The following is a 17,003-nucleotide window of genomic DNA, read 5'->3' as shown; positions in this document are numbered from 1 at the left end:
AGGCCAAGGCGGGTGGATCACGAGACCAGGAGTTCAAGACCAGCCTGACCAACATGGTGAAACCCCATCTCTACTAAAAATACAAAAAGTTAGCCAGGCATGGTGGCGGGTGCCTGTAATCCCAGCTACTCAGGAGGCTGAGGCACGAGAGTCACTTGAACCCAGGAGGCGGAGATTGCAGTAAGCCAATATTGCACCACTGTGCTCCAGCCTGGGCGACATAGTGAGACTCCATCTCAAAAAAAAAAAAAATACATCATGTAATTATGATCTAATTAAATTCTTCTTATCTGAGATCAATATAGGGCCTCTCATTACACAATTACTTTATATTTATATGTTAGGAAGCAGATTAGACCATGTTGTATTGCAATGTGATGTGCTAGAAATTATTATACTACTTTTGCTTTAAAAAAGATATTTAACCTAAAATAAATTAGAATTAAAATTGTGTGTATTCTGACAGCTAAAAGAGTTCAAATGATATGCCATAAAATTAAAAGTTGTTAGTGACACTTGGTTTTAAAAGAATAACAGACTTTAAAAAAAAAAAACTTAGAGCATTTTTAGGTTCACAGCAAAATTGAGAGGAAGGTACAGAGATATCCTACATATCCACTTTCTTCTACACAAGCATAGCTTCCCCCATTATCAGCATCCCCCACTGGAGTGGTACATTTGTTAGAACCAATGAGCATACAATTACACATTATCATCCAAAATTCATGGTTTATAATAGAGTTCGCTGTTGGTGTTGTACATTTTATGGGTTTATACATGTGTATAATGACATGTATCTACCATTATAGTATCATACGGAGTGTTTTCAGTGCCATAAAATCCTCTATGCTCTGACTGCTCATCCTTCCCTCCCCATTAACCCCCAGCAACCACTGACCTTTTTACTGTCTCTGTAGTTTTGTTTTTTCCAGGGTGTAATATAGTTGCAATCATATAGTATATAGCCTTTTCAGATTGGCTTCTTCCACTTAGTGATATGCATTTAAGATTCCCCCATGTCTTTTCATGGCTTGATAACACATTTCTTTTTAGAGCTGAATATTTCATTGCACGGATGTACTACTGTTTATTTATCCATTCATCTAGTAAAGGACAACATGGTTGCTTCCAAGTTTGGGCAGTTATGAAGAAAGCTGCTAAAAACGTTCATGTTTAGGTTTTTGTGTAGAAAGGTGTTTTTAAGGAAAAAAATTAAGACTCTGACTAGCGCATGTTTGTAGCCTCAGTACAAGCAGAAGTTAATTTCAGATAAAGAGTTAAATATAGAAAATAAATTTTGAATTTATCAAATTTTGAGTTATAGGTGTTCTGCAGTTTAGGTATATAAATTGGATTATCTTTATGAACCAAATATTTTTAGCCTTCGTAAATTGAAAAAGAATAAATATGGTGTTTTCCATCAATTTTAGCCTGTTCCCAGAACATTGACGTCTATACTAGAATGCCTGATTATCGCTCATTCAGTTGGAGTGGAAAGTCTTTTTGCTGACTGCATGAAGTAAGTTATGTTAAGTAGTGCTGATACTATTAATTTAGGGATTTTGTTTTTCTGTTCTTCTAATTTTGTGGGGAACTTTAGAGCTGGCCTATTTTCTTGGACACAATGTAAGTAAGTAGCTTAGTGCTGAACTAGTTTCACCACTAAGCAGAGTATTAATTTAGATATTACTCAAGATACTTGGGATCATTTTATCTTAGCTGAACCGTGGTTAATTATGTTAAAATCTGTGCACATGGATTTAAAATACATGTTTACAGGAAAGAGAATATAAAGTCCATTTTAGGGTTCATAAAATTAATAGTATTAGGTCATATATATGTACAGTTACGTAATTGAAAACCAAAATATTGACTATTATAATGAAAAACATTTTAATTTCTTTAATTTGGTATTCTGTGATTTTAACAGGTGGATTGTAAAGCATTTTGCAAGGTTTTGGTCTGAGAGAAGCTTTGCAAATATACCTCCTGAGATTCAGAAAAGTTGTCTTAATATGTTGATTCAGTCCTTAGTAAGTATAACCTGAATACTCTTTTGTGTGTTTGCCATTAAAAAGTTTATTCAATTTTGTATAGTACTTTCAGTGATTGAAATATAAATGTAAAATATTGTAAAAGCAAGAGGTGTGAACCAATTCAGATAACCTAATCCTAAGATTCAGTTTATTTGAAACCACTCTGCATACCCAGCTCATCAGTCAGGGTTGAAACAGAGAAGCAGAACCACTAGGATGTGTATATTGATTCATAAACAAAGCAGACATGATGCCACAGAGAAAGGCTTATGCGTTGGCTCAGCAATATTGACCCACTCACCCAGGTGGATCTGGGTATAACACTGAACTTCTCAATGGTACCATTCTTCAAGGGAATCAGCCATCTACCTGGTGGCAGGTTGATTACATCGGATCACTTCCATCCTGTAAAAGGCAGTGCTTTGTTCTCACTGAAAAAAACATTTGCTCTGAATAGTGATTTGCCTCCCTTGCTCATAATGTTTGTGCCGAAACCACCATCCATGAACTTACAGAATGCCTTATCCATTATCATGATATTCCACACAGCATCACTTCTGAATAAGGTACTCACTTACCAGCTAATAAAGTATAGAAATTGGGCCTTGCTCATGGAATTCACTGGTCTTAGAAAGATCCCAATCATCCAAAAGCAGCTGGCTTGACAGTATTGAGGAAAGGCCTTTGAAGACTCAGTTACAGTGCCAGCTAGGTGGCAGTGCCCTGTGGGGCTGCGGGCAGTATCCTCTAGGATGCAATACATGCTGTAAATCAGATTTTGATTTATGCTGCTATTTCTCCTCTAGCCAGGATTCACAGGCCTAAAAACCAAAGTTTGGAAATAGGTGTGGCACCTATTACTCCTAGTGATTCAGTAGCAAAATTTTTGCTTCCTTTCCTCACAACTTTAGGCTCTGCTGATTTATAAGTCTTAATCCCCAAAAGAAGAATGTTTCCATATGGGGACACAAATAATGATTCTCTTGAACTGGAAGTTGAGACTGCCTTCCTGTAGCCACTGTAAACCCACAGGCAAAGAAGGGGAATTATTGATAGATTGAGTCTATCAAGAGGAAATTGAGTTGCAGCTATACAATGTGGATAATGTAGAGTCCATCTGGAATGCAGTACTCTCAGGTTCTATGAGTAAAATCAATAGAAAGCTGTAAGAACCCAATTTGGGCAGTGCTGATGATTTTTCAGGAATAAAGTTTGGGCTACCCTTCCAAATAAGAAACTATGAACAGTGAAGTCCTTGCTGAGGGCAAAGGGAATATGCAGTGGTTAGTAGAAAAAGGTATGTAAAAATAACAGCTACAGCTACATGAGGAGTTACAGAAGTGAACACTGCAGTAGTTCTGATATAAATGTTCATATTCCTTCTTAATTTCTTTGTATATATATTAATCAAATATTTTTGTTTTCCTCCTACTGTCTCATTCCCCATCATCTAAGATAAGATAATAATAGTTAACTTGTATCTACATATTTAAGGTACAGATATCAAAGAAAACTGAATCAGATTGAAGAATTAACATCTCCTAAAAACAAAAAAAGGAACTCATATCCCCTCTTTTAGAAGAAAAGGGTTAGCATGTTTGTTGTGTGGAGGGATAGTTGTATCATGTTAGATGGAAGCATGACTGTTACTTTCTCCATTTGGGAACTAAGTTTTTTTTTTATTATTATACTTTAAGTTTAGGGTACATGTGCACAATGTGCAGGTGTGTTACATATGTATACATGTGCCATGTTGGTGTGCTGCACCCATTAACTCGTCATTTAGCATTAGGTATATCTCCAAACGCTATCCGTCCCCCCTCCCCCCACCCCACAGCAGTCCCCGGAGTGTGATGTTCCCCTTCCTGTGTTCATGTGTTCTCACTGTTCAATTCCCACCTATGAGTGAGAACATGCGGTGTTTGGTTTTTTGTCCTTGAGATAGTTTACTGAGAATGATGTTTTCCAGTTTCATCCATGTCCCTACAAAGGACATGAACTCATCATTGTTTATGGCTGCATAGTATTCCATGGTGTATATGTGCCACATTTTCTTAATCCAGTCTATCGTTGTTGGACATTTGGATTGGTTCCAAGTCTTTGCTATTGTGAATAGTGCCACAATAAACATACGTGTGCATGTGTCTTTATAGCAGCATGATTTATAATCCTCTGGATATATACCCAGTAATGGGATGGCTGGGTCAAATGGTATTTCTAGTTCGAGATCCCTGAGGAATCGCCACTGACTTCCACAATGGTTGAACTAGTTTACAGTCCCACCAACTGTGTAAAAGTGTTCCTATTTCTTCACATCGTCTCCAGCACCTGTTGTTTTCTGACTTTTTAATGATGGCCATTCTAACTGGTGTGAGATGGTATCTCATTGTGGTTTTGATTTGCATTTCTCTGATGGCCAGTGATGATGAGCATTTTTTCATGTGTTTTTTGGTTGCATAAATGTCTTCTTTTGAGAAGTGTCTGTTCATATCCTTTGCCCACTTTTTGATGGGGTTGTTCGTTTTTTTCTTGTAAATTTGTTTGAGTTCATTGTAGATTCTGGATATTAGCCCTTTGTCAGATGAGTACGTTGCAAAAATCTTCTCCCATTTTGTAGGTTGCCGGTTCACCCTGATGGTAGTTTCTTTTGCTGTGCAGAAGCTCTTTAGTTTAATGAGATCCCATTTGTCAATTTTGGCTTTTGTTGCCATTGCTTTTGGTGTTTTAGACATGAAGTCCTTGCCCATGCCTATGTCCTGAATGGTAATGCCTACGTTTTCTTCTAGGGTTTTTATGGTTTTAGGTCTAACATATAAGTCTTTAATCCATCTTGAATTAATTTTAGTATAAGGTGTAAGGAAGGGATCCAGTTTCAGCTTTCTACATATGGCTAGCCAGTTTTCCCAGCACCATTTATTAAATAGGGAATCCTTTCCCCATTGCTTGTTTTTGTCAGGTTTGTCAAAGATCAGATGGTTGTAGATATGCAGCATTATTTCTGAGGGCTCTGTTCTGTTCCATTGATCTATGTCTCTGTTGTGGTACCAGTACCATGCTGTTTTGGTTACTGTAGCCTTGTAGTATAGTTTGAAGTCAGGTAGCGTGATGCCTCCAGCTTTGTTCTTTGGGGTTAGGATTGACTTGGCGATGCGGGCTCTTTTTTGGTTCCATATGAACTTCAGGGTAGTTTTTTCCAATTCTGTGAAGAAAGTCATTGGTAGCTTGATGGGGATGGCATTGAATCTATAAATTACCTTGGGCAGTATGGCCATTTTCACGATATTGATTCTTCCAACCCATGAGCATGGAATGTTCTTCCATTTGTTTGTATCCTCTTTGATTTCATTGAGCAGTGGTTTGTAGTTCTCCTTGAAGAGGTCCTTCACATCCCTCATAAGTTGGATTCCTAGGTATTTTATTCTCTTTGAAGCAATTGTGAATGAGAGTTGACTCATGATTTGGCTCTCTGTTTGTCTGTTATTGGTGTATAAGAATGCTTGTGATTTTTGCACATTGATTTTGTATCCTGAGACTTTGCTGAAGTTGCTTATCAGCTTGAGGAGATTTTGGGCTGAGACAATGGGGTTTTCTAGATATACAATCATGTCATCTGCAAACAGGGACAATTTGACTTCCTCTTTTCCTAATTGAATGCCCTTTATTTCCTTCTCCTGCGTAATTGTCCTGGCCAGCACTTCCAACACTATGTTGAATAGAAGTGGTGAGAGAGGGCATCCCTGTTTTGTGCCAGTTTTCAAAGGGAATGCTTCCAGTTTTTGTCCATTCAGTATGATATTGGCTGTGGGTTTGTCATAGATAGCTCTTATTATTTTGAGATACGTCCCATCAATACCTAATTTATTGAGAGTTTTTAGCATGAAGGGTTGTTGAATTTTGTCAAAGGCCTTTTCTGCATCTATTGAGATAATCATGTGGTTTTTGTCTTTGGTTCTGTTTATATGCTGGATTACGTTTATTGATTTGCATATGTTGAACCAGCCTTGCATCCCAGGGATGAAGCCCATTTGATCATGGTGGATAAGCTTTTTGATGTGCTGCTGGATTCGGTTTGCCAGTATTTTATTGAGGATTTTTGCATCAATGTTCATCAAGGATATTGGTCTGAAATTCTCTTTTTTGGTTGTGTCTCTGCCCAGCTTTGGTATCAGGATGATGCTGGGCTCATAAAATGAGTTAGGGAGGATTCCCTCTTTTTCTGTTGATTGGAATAGTTTCAGAAGGAATGGTACCAGCTCTTCCTTGTCCCTCTGGTAGAGTTGGGCTGTGAATCCATCTGGTCCTGGACTTTTTTTGGTTGGTAAGCTATTGATTATTGCCACAATTTCAGAGCCTGTTATTGGTCTATTCAGAGATTCAACTTCTTCCTGGTTTAGTCTTGGGAGGGTGTATTTGTCAGGGAATTTATCCATTTCTTCTAGATTTTCTAGTTTATTTGCATAGAGGTGTTTGTAGTGTTCTCTGATGGTAGTTTGTATTTCTGTGGAATTGGTGGTGATATCCCCTTTATCATTTTTTATTGTGTCTATTTGATTCTTTTCTGTTTTCTTCTTTATTAGTCTTGCTAGCGGTCTATCAGTTTTGTTGATCTTTTCAAAAAACCAGCTCCTGGATTCATTAATTTTTTGAAGGGTTTTTTGTGTCTCTATTTCCTTCAGTTCAGCTCTGATTTTAGTTATTTCTTGCCTTCTGCTAGCTTTTGAATGTGTTTGCTCTTGCTTTTCTAGTTCTTTTAATTGTGATGTTAGGGTGTCAATTTTGGATCTTTCCTGCTTTCTCTTGTGGATATTTAGTGCTATAAATTTCCCTCTACACACTGCTTTGAATGTGTCCCAGAGATTCTGGTATGTTGTGTCTTTGTTCTCGTTGGTTTCAAAGAACCTCTTTTTTTCTGCCTTCATTTGGTTATGTACCCAGTAGTCATTCAGGAGCAGGTTGTTCAGTTTCCATGTAGTTGAGCAGTTTTGAGTGAGTTTCTTAATCCTGAGTTCTAGTTTGATTGCACTGTGGTCTGAGAGACAGTTTGTTATAATTTCTGTTCTTTTACATTTGCTGAGGAGTGCTTTACTTCCAACTATGTGGTCAATTTTGGAATAGGTGTGGTGTGGTGCTGACAAGAATGTATATTCTGTTGATTTGGGGTGGAGAGTTCTGTAGATGTCTATTAGGTCCGCTTGGTGCAGAGCTGAGTTCAATTCCTGGATATCCTTGTTAACTTTCTGTCTCGTTGATCTGTCTAATGTTGACAGTGGGGTATTAAAGTCTCCCATTATTATTGTGTGGGAGTCTAAGTCTCTTCATAGGTCACTCAGGACTTGCTTTATGAATCTGGGTGCTCCTGTATTGGGTGCATATATATTTGGGATAGTTAGCTCTTCTTGTTGAATTGATCCCTTTACCATTATGTAATGGCCTTCTTTGTCTCTTTTGATCTTTGTTGGTTTAAAGTCTGTTTTATCAGAGACTAGGATTGCAACCCCTGCCTTTTTTTGTTTTCCATTTGCTTGGTAGATCTTCCTCCATCCCTTTATTTTGAGACTATGTTTGTCTCTGCACGTGAGATGGGTTTCCTGAATACAGCACACTGATGGGTCTTGACTCTTTATCCAATTTGCCAGTCTGTGTCTTTTAATTGGAGCATTTAGCCCGTTTACATTTAAAGTTAATATTGTTATGTGAGAGTTTGGTCTTGTCATTATGATGTTAGCTGGTTATTTTGCTCATTAGTTGATGTTTCCTAGCCTTGATGGTCTTTACATTTTGGCATGTTTTTGCAGTGGCTGGTACCAGTTGTTCCTTTCCATGTTTAGTGCTTCCTTCAGGAGCTCTTTTAGGGCAGGCCTGGTGGTGACAAAATCTCTCAGCATTTGCTTGTCTGTAAAGGATTTTATTTCTCCTTCACTTATGAAGCTTAGTTTGGCTGGATATGAAATTCTGGGTTGAAAATTCTTTTCTTTAAGAATCTTGAATATTGGCCCCCACTCTCTTCTGGCTTGTAGAGTTTCTGCTGAGAGATCCACTGTTAGTCTGATGGGCTTCCCTTTGTGGTTAACCCAACCTTTCTCTCTGGCTGCCCTTAAAATTTTTTCCTTCATTTCAACTTTGGTGAATCTGACAATTATGTGTCTTGGAGTTGCTCTTCTCAAGGAGTATCTTTGCGGCGTTCTCTGTATTTCCTGAATCTGAATGTTGGCCTGCCTTGCTAGATTGGGGAAGTTCTCCTGGATAATATACTGCAGAGTGTTTTCCAACTTGGTTCCATTTTCCCCGTCACTTTCAGGTACACTAGTCAGATGTAGATTTGGTCTTTTCACATAGTCCCATATTTCTTGGAGGCTTTGTTCATTTCTTTTTATTCTTTTTTCTCTAAACTTCCCTTCTCGCTTCATTTCATTCATTTCGTCTTCCATCACTGATACCCTTTCTTCCAGTTGATTGCATCGGTTCCTGAGGCTTCTGCATTCTTCACATAGTTCTTGAGCCTTGGCTTTCAGCTCCGTCAGCTCCTTTAAGGACTTCTCTGTATTGGTTATTCTAGGTATCCATTCGTCTAATTTTTTTTCAAAGTTTTTAACTTCTTTGCCATTGGTTTAAATTTCCTCCTGTAGCTCAGAGTAGTTTGATCATCTGAAGCCGTTTTCTCTCAACTTGTCAAAGTCATTCTCCATCCAGCTTTGTTCTGTTGCTGGTGAGAAGCTGCGTTCCTTTGGAGGAGGAGAGGTGCTCTACTTTTTAGAGTTTCCAGTTTTTCTGCTCTGTTTTTTCCCCATCTTTGTGGTTTTATCTACTTTTGGTCTTTGGTGATGGTGACATACAGTGGGTTTTTGGTGTGGCTGTCCTTTGCATTTGTTAGTTTTCCTTCTAACAGACAGGACCCTGAGCTGCAAGTCTGTTGGAGTTTGCTAGAGGTCCACTCCAGACGCTGTTTGCCTGAGTATCAGCAGCGGTGGCTGCAGAACAGCAGTGGCTGTATAACAGCAGGTATTGGTGAACTGCAAATGCTGCTGCCTGATTGTTCCTCTGGAAGTTTTGTCTCAGAGGAACACCCGGCCGTGTGAGGTGTCAGTCTGCCCCTACTGGGGGGTGCCTCCCAGTTAGGCTGCTCACAGGAGTTTTGTCTCAGAGGAGTACCCGGCCGTGTGAAGTGTCAGTCTGCCCCTGCTTGGGGGTGCCTCCCAGTTAGGCTGCTCGGGGGTCAGGGACCCACTTGAGGAGGCAGTCCGCCTGTTCTCAGATCTCCAGCTGCGTGCTGGGAGAATTCTTCAAAGCTGTCAGACAGGGACATTTAAGTCTGCAGAGGTTACTGCTGTCTTTTTGTTTGTCTGTGCCCTGCCCCCAGAGGTGGAGCTACAGAGGCAGGAAGGCCTCCTTGAGGTGTGGTGGGCTCCACCCAGTTCCAGCTTCCCTGCTGCTTTGTTTACCTAATCAAGTATGGGCAATGGCAGGCGCCCCTCCCCCAGCCTCGCTGCCGCCTTGCAGTTTGATCTCAGACTGCTGTGCTAGCAATCAGCGAGACTCCTTGGGCGTAGGACCCTCCGAGCCAGGTATGGGATATAATCTCCTGGTGAGCCATTTTTTAAGCCCGTTGGAAAAGTGCAGTATTAGGGTGGGAGTGACCCGATTTTCCAGGTGCCGTCTGTCACCCCTTTTTTTGACTAGGAAAGGGAACTCCCTTACCCCTTGCGCTTCCCAAGTGAGGCAATGCCTCGCCCGGCTTCGGCTCGTGCACGGTGCACCGCACCCACTGTCCTGCAGCCACTCTCTGGCACTCCCTAGTGAGATGAACCCGGTACCTCAGATGGAAATGCAGAAATCACCTGTCTTCTGCGACTCTCACACTGGGAGCTGTAGACCGGAGCTGTTCCTATTTGGCCATCTTGGCTCCACCCCCTAAGTATGGTTTTAAGAGATGTATATAGTTGCCAGGTTGACAAGATGTTGACTCTGTAACATGTTAGTTTGACTAGGGTCAACTACATTTCACAGAATTTCCTTCTTGTATGTTTCTAGTTAGAGTGGCCAAAAGAGACAATTTTGTGTGAAATTTGGAGGACAGGAGTGAAACAGCAGCTGTTTTTGCCTTTTACACTAGGAAGATTGGAACACTACTGCAATGTTCATTTACACTAGGAAAGTTATTTACTGGCTCACGGCAGCCAGGTCTGTAAGTGTTCTTCCTTGCTCTGTATCCTCCTTCAGCTTCTCTTATTCCAGGGCAGGTGTATGTCTAGCTCCATAATGAAAGGCACCAGCATCTCCTGCAGGATACCCATAGCGTCCAGATTGGAGGCAGTAAGACTGACATGAGCCCATCTTTGTCAATTCCAGCTGATTCTCTTGGTGTCACTTTGTTCTCACTCTCCCCAACATTACATCCATCTTTCCTCTGCTCACCTGCCTGCCCTGTGGAATTCAAACTACACCATCAGATACAAAGGCTGTTTAAGCAGCTCCTACAGTTGTGTGAGGTCAAGTCCCTGTAACAAATGTCTTTATACAATAAGTCTGCACTGATGTCATTGATGGGTCCTTGGAATCTTAGAATCTTGGAATCTAATTTGACGTTAAGCAAAACAATGTATAGCAAAACTAATTTTACTGTAGACTAATGGATATGAACAAGAATTAAGTTCCTATGGCATATTTCTGGTCACCAAAAGATCATCAGCTTTCTAGTAGAGACCCAAGACACTTCTTATATTGAATATTGAAATAAATGTGAGCTATACATACATTTCAGAGATATTAATAAAAACAAGGTAAGTACCCAGTTTTTGGTGAATCTGTGAGTGGCAGTAGTAGCAAGGGTGAGTTAAGTCAAGGAATAAATGTTTGCAAAGCAAAAATTGTAAAGAGCACCTCCTACCACATGCAGTTCCAAAGCAATCACAAATATGGCAGGCTCACGGAGTGTTTTTATACTGCATCGCTTATTGTCATATATTTGTATGGTCACCATATACTTTATGAATTTTTACTTTACAATAATTTCTGTATTCATTCATTTTCCAACATGCTTTTTCTGGTTTCATTTGTGGGTGGCTGGAGCCTGTCCTTGCAGCTAAGGACCCAAGGTTGGAACCAACCCTGGACAGGATACCATTCCAGCGCAGGGTGCAGTCACAGCACAGAACACTCACTTATACTGGGACATTGTAGAGATGCCAGTTCACTAAATGTGCACATCTTTGGAATGTGGGAGGAAACTGGAATGTCCAGAGAAAACTCATGCAGACATGGGGAAAACATGCAAACTCCACACAGACAATGGCCTGGCCAGGAATCCTTTTTTCCCTCATCAACATTGTAATAAAACAACGGTAATCAAAATGACATTATTCACGGACCTCCTTTGGATATATAAATACCTCCTAGTAGTCCCATGAACCCTGAAGGATAACATCAGACTGGGTTACATAGAAGATATGTCAAAATCTAACAGAGAAAATAAGTGTAGGATATCAGCTGGTGAGATACCACTACAAAAAGTAAATGTAAGGCCGAGCACGGTGGCTCGCGCCTGTAATCCCAGCACTTTGGGAGGATGAGGTGGGTGGATCACCTGAGGTCTGGAGTTCGAGACCACCTTGGCCAACATGATGAAACCCCGAATCTACTAAAAATACAAAAAATTAGCTGGGCCTGGTGGTGCATGCCTGTAATCCCAGCTACTCGGGAGGCTGAGGCAGGAGAATCGCTTGAACCCAGGAGGCAGAGGTCGCAGTAAGCTGGGATCGTGCCATTGCACTCCAGCCTTGGCAACAAGAATAAAACTGTCTCAAAAAAAAAAAAATAAAAATAAATGTAAATCTGTGTTTTAGCTAATGAAGGACTGTGTTGTATTGTTGCTTACTGTTTTACATTAGTTTGTTGGTCAGTGAATAGTTAACAAATTATTGGCCCAGCTATAGTTCTGTTCGATAAAAGAGTCAGGTTCATTTACTAATGTAGTAGTAGTACTAGTATTTTTTTTTTTATTATTTTTTTTCAATAGCTTTTGGGATACATTGCAGTGTTTGGTTACATGGGTGAGTTCTTTAGTGGTGAAGTCTTGAGATTTTATTGTACCCATCACCTGAGCAATGTACACTGTACCCAATATATAGTCTTCTATCCTTCACACATTTTCCAGCCTTCTCCCCTCCCTAAATCCCCAAAGTTCATTTTTTCATTGTGTATGTTTTTGCATTCTCGTGGCTTAGCTCCCACTTATAAGTGAATGGAATATATTCAGTATTTGGTTTTCCATTCCTGAATTATTTAGAATAATGGCCTCCAGCTCCATCCAAGTTGCAGCAAAAGACATTATTTCATTCCTTTTTATGGCTCAGTAGTATTGCATGGTGTATATGTACCACATTTTCTTTATCCACTCAGTACCAATATTTAGTGGATTTTTTTAGACTTATAGAGCTCCACAAAATACTTTTTTTGTGAAATTTAGCATAAGACAGGTACCGTTGTCCCTACTTCACATATGAGAAAAGAGAATCAAAGAGTTAAGTGCCTTGTTCAAGTTCCCAAGACAGTAAAAGACAAAACCTAGTCTTAAAACCAATTGCTGCTATTCTAAATATAATATGATAAGTGCTCCATGTGAGCAAAGATTTTTTTTTTTAATGCGTGGGACTTGACTTCAAGAAACTCACAAATTGGTGGAAAAATAGGCATTTAAATAACTAAGTAAAATACAGGTTAGACTATGATGAGTACAAGCATTAAGTTACATGTCAAATCTTTACCATTGTAGCCTCAGCCTTAGAACAGTGCCTAGCACATGTTAGCACTCAGTATATATTGTCAAATAGGTAAGTAAGTGAATTGTATAACTTAGAATTCAGGTGTATACATAGGATCACACAGGTTAAATCTGACTGGAATAATAAGAGAATTAATTTGAAATGAACCTGGTTAGAGGACAATTTTAAAATAAGTAGGTTAGGGCATTCCTGAAAGACTAAAAATGTGACCAGGGATATGGAGACTAGGCAGTGTCAGTATTCTGCTGTAACTGGGATGAGAGAAGATGAGTCTGGGGACGGGCTAAAGATAGATTGGGAGGGATTTTAACTGAGTATCTTGTTAACGAGTTTGATTTTTTTTTTTTTTTTAACAAGCAGTAGGTATGTGATTTTAATTGAAGAATAAGCCCATCAAACTATGCCTCTCCCAATGCTATACTCTTTTATTTTGATTTTATAGCTCTAATTAGGTCCTTGTAAGCTTTGTGGTGAATACTTGACATTTTCTTTCAAGACAGATAAAAAGATAAACATCAGAACAGCCAAACATCCAGTCTGATCAATAGCCTCTGGCATCATGGTGATTATTCTCAAAATTTGTCTGTCTTTGTGGATAATCAGGTTTTAAGAAACACTAATTTAACATATTTGTCATATTTTATTGTATAAGTAAAATATGTTTAGCTTTATTGATGGAAAACAGAGTATTTTAATTTACTCAAAATTCGAAGTATGTTACCCAGAAAGAGCAAGCAGTCTTTTTTTTAGCAATAACCCCAGATTGGCCTTTTAGAAAATCTTATAATATGTACATGCAATATTAATAGTGTTATTTTTAAAAATAGTTCCAAATTGTTACATTTTTACACATTTGATACTAACTTAAAAAATGAATTGCATTTTAAAAAATTTCTTGTGTGTTTGCATATCTCACAAAGCATTACTTATGACCATTTCTTCTTAATGTGACTTACCTGTGGGAAGTAATTTATTTTATATATGAATTCTATCTGGCAATTCTAGTTCATTAGTATTACTTTCTATATATTATTCATCCTTATTTTATTTTGGAAAGAATACTTAACATGGCATCTATGCTCTTAACAAATTTTTAAGTGTACAATATTGTCAATTATAGGCACACAGTTGAACAGCAGATCTCTCACCTTTCGTAACTGAAACTTAATGCCCAATGATAGCAACTCCCCATTTTCCCCTTCCCCAGCTCCTGGCAACCACCATTCCATTCTCTGATTCTATGAGTTTGACTTGTAATGGAATCATACAGTATTTGCCTTTTCTGTGACTGACCTATTTCACTTAGGATAATGTCCTCAGCATTCATCCATGTGGTCACATATTACAGAATTTCCTTCTTTTTAAAGAATGAATAATGTTCTGCTATATGTACACCACATTTTCTTTATCCACTTGTCTATTGGTGGACATTTAGGTTGCTTCCACATGTTGGCTATTGTAAATAATGCTGCAGTGAACATGGTAGTGCTAATATTTCTTTGGGATCCTGATTTCAATTCTTTTGAATGAATGCTGATGTGCTTTGGATGTTTGTCCTCTCCAAGTCTCATGTTGAAATGTAATCTCCAATGTTGAAGGTGGGGCCTGGTGGGAGGGATTTGGGTCATGGGAGCGGATCCCTTATGAATGGTTTGGTGCCATCCCCATGGTGATGAGTGAGTTCTCTAGTAGTTCACATGAGATCTGGTTGTTTAAAAAGGAGCCTGGAATCTCCCCACTCTGTCTCTTGCTCCCTCTCTCACCATGTAATGTGCCTGCTCCCCCGTTACCTTCCACCATGATTGTAAGCTTCCTGAGGCCCTCACAAGAGGCTGAACAGATGTGGGTGCCATGCTTGTACAGCCTGCAGGACCATGAGCTAATAAACCTCTTTTCCTTAAAAATTACTCAGCCTGCAGTATTCCTTTCCTAGCAGTGCAAACAGGTTAACACAAATACCCAGAAGTAGGATTTTTGGATCATATGGTAGTTCTATTTTTAATTTTTTGAGGAACCTACATACTGTTCTACATAGCGGCTGCACCATTTTGCATTCCTGCCAGTGGTGTACAAGTGCTCCCTATTCTCCACATCCTTACCAAGACTTGTTATCTTTTATTTTTTTGATCATAGCCATCCAAACAGATGTGCCATGACATCTCTTGTGGTTTTAATTTGCATTTCCCTGGTGATTAATGACACAGAACATCTTTTCATATACCTGTTGGCCATTTGTATGTCATCTTTGGAGAAATGTATATTCAAGTCTTCAGCCAATTTTTAGTTGTGTTATCAGATTTTTGCTATTAAATTATAGGAGTTTCTTATATATTTTGGAATTAGCCCCTTATGACATGTATGGTTTGCAGTATTTTTCCCCATTCTGTAGATTTTTTCAATGTCTTGTTTTCTTTGCTGTATGGAGGCTTTTTAATTTGATATAGTTTCACTCATTTGTGTTTGCTTTTGTTGCTTGTCCTTTTGGTATCATATCTGTGAAATCATTACCAAGACAAATGTCATGAAGCTTTCCCCTGTGTTTTCTTCTAGGAGTTTTAGAGTTTCAGGTCTTAGGTTGAAGTCTTAAATCCATTTTGAGTTGATGTTTGGGTATGTTGTACGATAAGGCTCAAATTGTATTCTTTTGCTTATGGATATCCAGTTTTCCCAGCACCATTTGTTGAAGAGACTTTCCTGACCCATTGTGTATTCTTGGCACCTTTACTAAAGAGCAGTTGTATGTATGTGAATGTATTTCTGGGCTGTCTATTCTGTTCCATTGATCTCTATGTCTGTCTTTAGGCCAGTACCACACTGTTTTAGTTACTACAGCTTTGTTATATATTTTGAAGTCAGAAAATCAAAGTCACTCCAACTTTTTCCTTCTTTCTTAAGATTAATTTGGCTATTCAGAGTATTTTGTGGTTCCATATGAATTTTAGAATTGTGTTTTCTATTTCTATAAAAAATGCAATCAAGATTTTGATAGAGATTGCATTGTATCCATAGGTCACTTTGTGTAGTATGGACTTTTTAGCAACATTAAGTCTTCCAATCCATGAATACTGGATGTCTTTCCGTTTGTCTTCTTTAATTTCTTTTTAAAATTTCTGTCTGTCTATCTGTTTATTTATGAGACAGGGTCTTGCTCTGTTGCCCAGGCTGGAATGCAGTGGCATGATCATAGCTCACTGCAACTTTGAACTCCTGGTCTCAAGTGATCCTCCTGCCTCAGCCTCCCAAGTAGCTGGGATTACAGGCACAAGCCACTGTGCCCAGCTGTGCCTTCTTTAATTTCTTCCACCAATGTTTTGTAGTTTTTAGCATACAAGTCTTTCACCTTCTTAGATAAGTTTATTCTTAAGTATTTTACTCTTTGGTGCTATTGTAAATGGGATTGTTTTTCTAATTTCCTTTTCAATCGTTAATGTTGTTAGTTGAAATGCAACTGATTATTATATGTTCATTTTGTATCTTTCATCTTTACTGAATTTGTTTTAACAGTTTTTTGGTGAAGTGTTTAGAGTTTGCTATATATAAGATTATGTTATCTGCAAGCAGGGACAATTTTACTTCTTCCTTTACAGTTTGGATGCCTTATTATTTCTTCTTCATACCTAATTGTTCTGGTTAGGACTTCCAGGACTATGTTGAATGGAAGTGGAGAGAATGAGCATCCTTGTCTTGTTCCTGATATTAACTTAAAAGTTTTCAGGGTAAACCTTGAGTATGATTCTAACAGTGGGCTTGTGGCCTCTATTATGTTGAGATAATTTACTTCTATTCCTAACTTGTTGAGAGTTTTCAGTCATGAAAAGCAATTGAATCCTGTCAAATACTGTTTCTGCATTTACTGAGATAATCATTTATTTGACTTCTATCTATGCTGTTAATCATGTGGGTTGCATTAATTGATTCACATATGTTAAATCATCCTTTTATCCTAGGAATAAATACCACTAGTTGATGGTGAATTATCTTTATAATGTACTGTTGAATTCAGTGTGCCAGTGCTTTGTTGAGGATTTTTACATCTATGTTCATCAGGGATATTGGCCTATAATTTTTCTTTTCTTGTAGTATTCTTATGTGGCTTTGGTGTCAAAGTAATGCTGGCCTTGTAAAATGAGGGAAATATTCCCTCCTCTTCAGTTTTTTGGAAGGGTGTGAAAAGGATTGGTATTAGGTC

The 17,003-nt window shown here is 38.7% G+C and overlaps 1 protein-coding gene across 1 annotated transcript in view; it reads left to right on the top strand.

Moving 5' to 3' along the window:
* BTBD8 (BTB domain containing 8) overlaps nucleotides 1-17,003 on the top strand; it is a 113,153-nt gene that overhangs the window by 67,103 nt on the left and 29,047 nt on the right. Inside the window, exons 8-9 of the mRNA XM_032155363.2 lie at nucleotides 1,431-1,519; nucleotides 1,931-2,033. Of these exons, the coding sequence (XP_032011254.1) occupies nucleotides 1,431-1,519; nucleotides 1,931-2,033 (192 nt within the window). The remainder of the gene's footprint in view (nucleotides 1-1,430; nucleotides 1,520-1,930; nucleotides 2,034-17,003) is intronic.

The sequence above is a fragment of the Hylobates moloch genome, unplaced genomic scaffold, assembly GCF_009828535.3.
Source record: "Hylobates moloch isolate HMO894 unplaced genomic scaffold, HMol_V3 SCAFFOLD_5, whole genome shotgun sequence".
Lineage (NCBI taxonomy): Eukaryota > Metazoa > Chordata > Mammalia > Primates > Hylobatidae > Hylobates > Hylobates moloch.
This window is presented reverse-complemented; position numbering and strand designations above follow the sequence as displayed.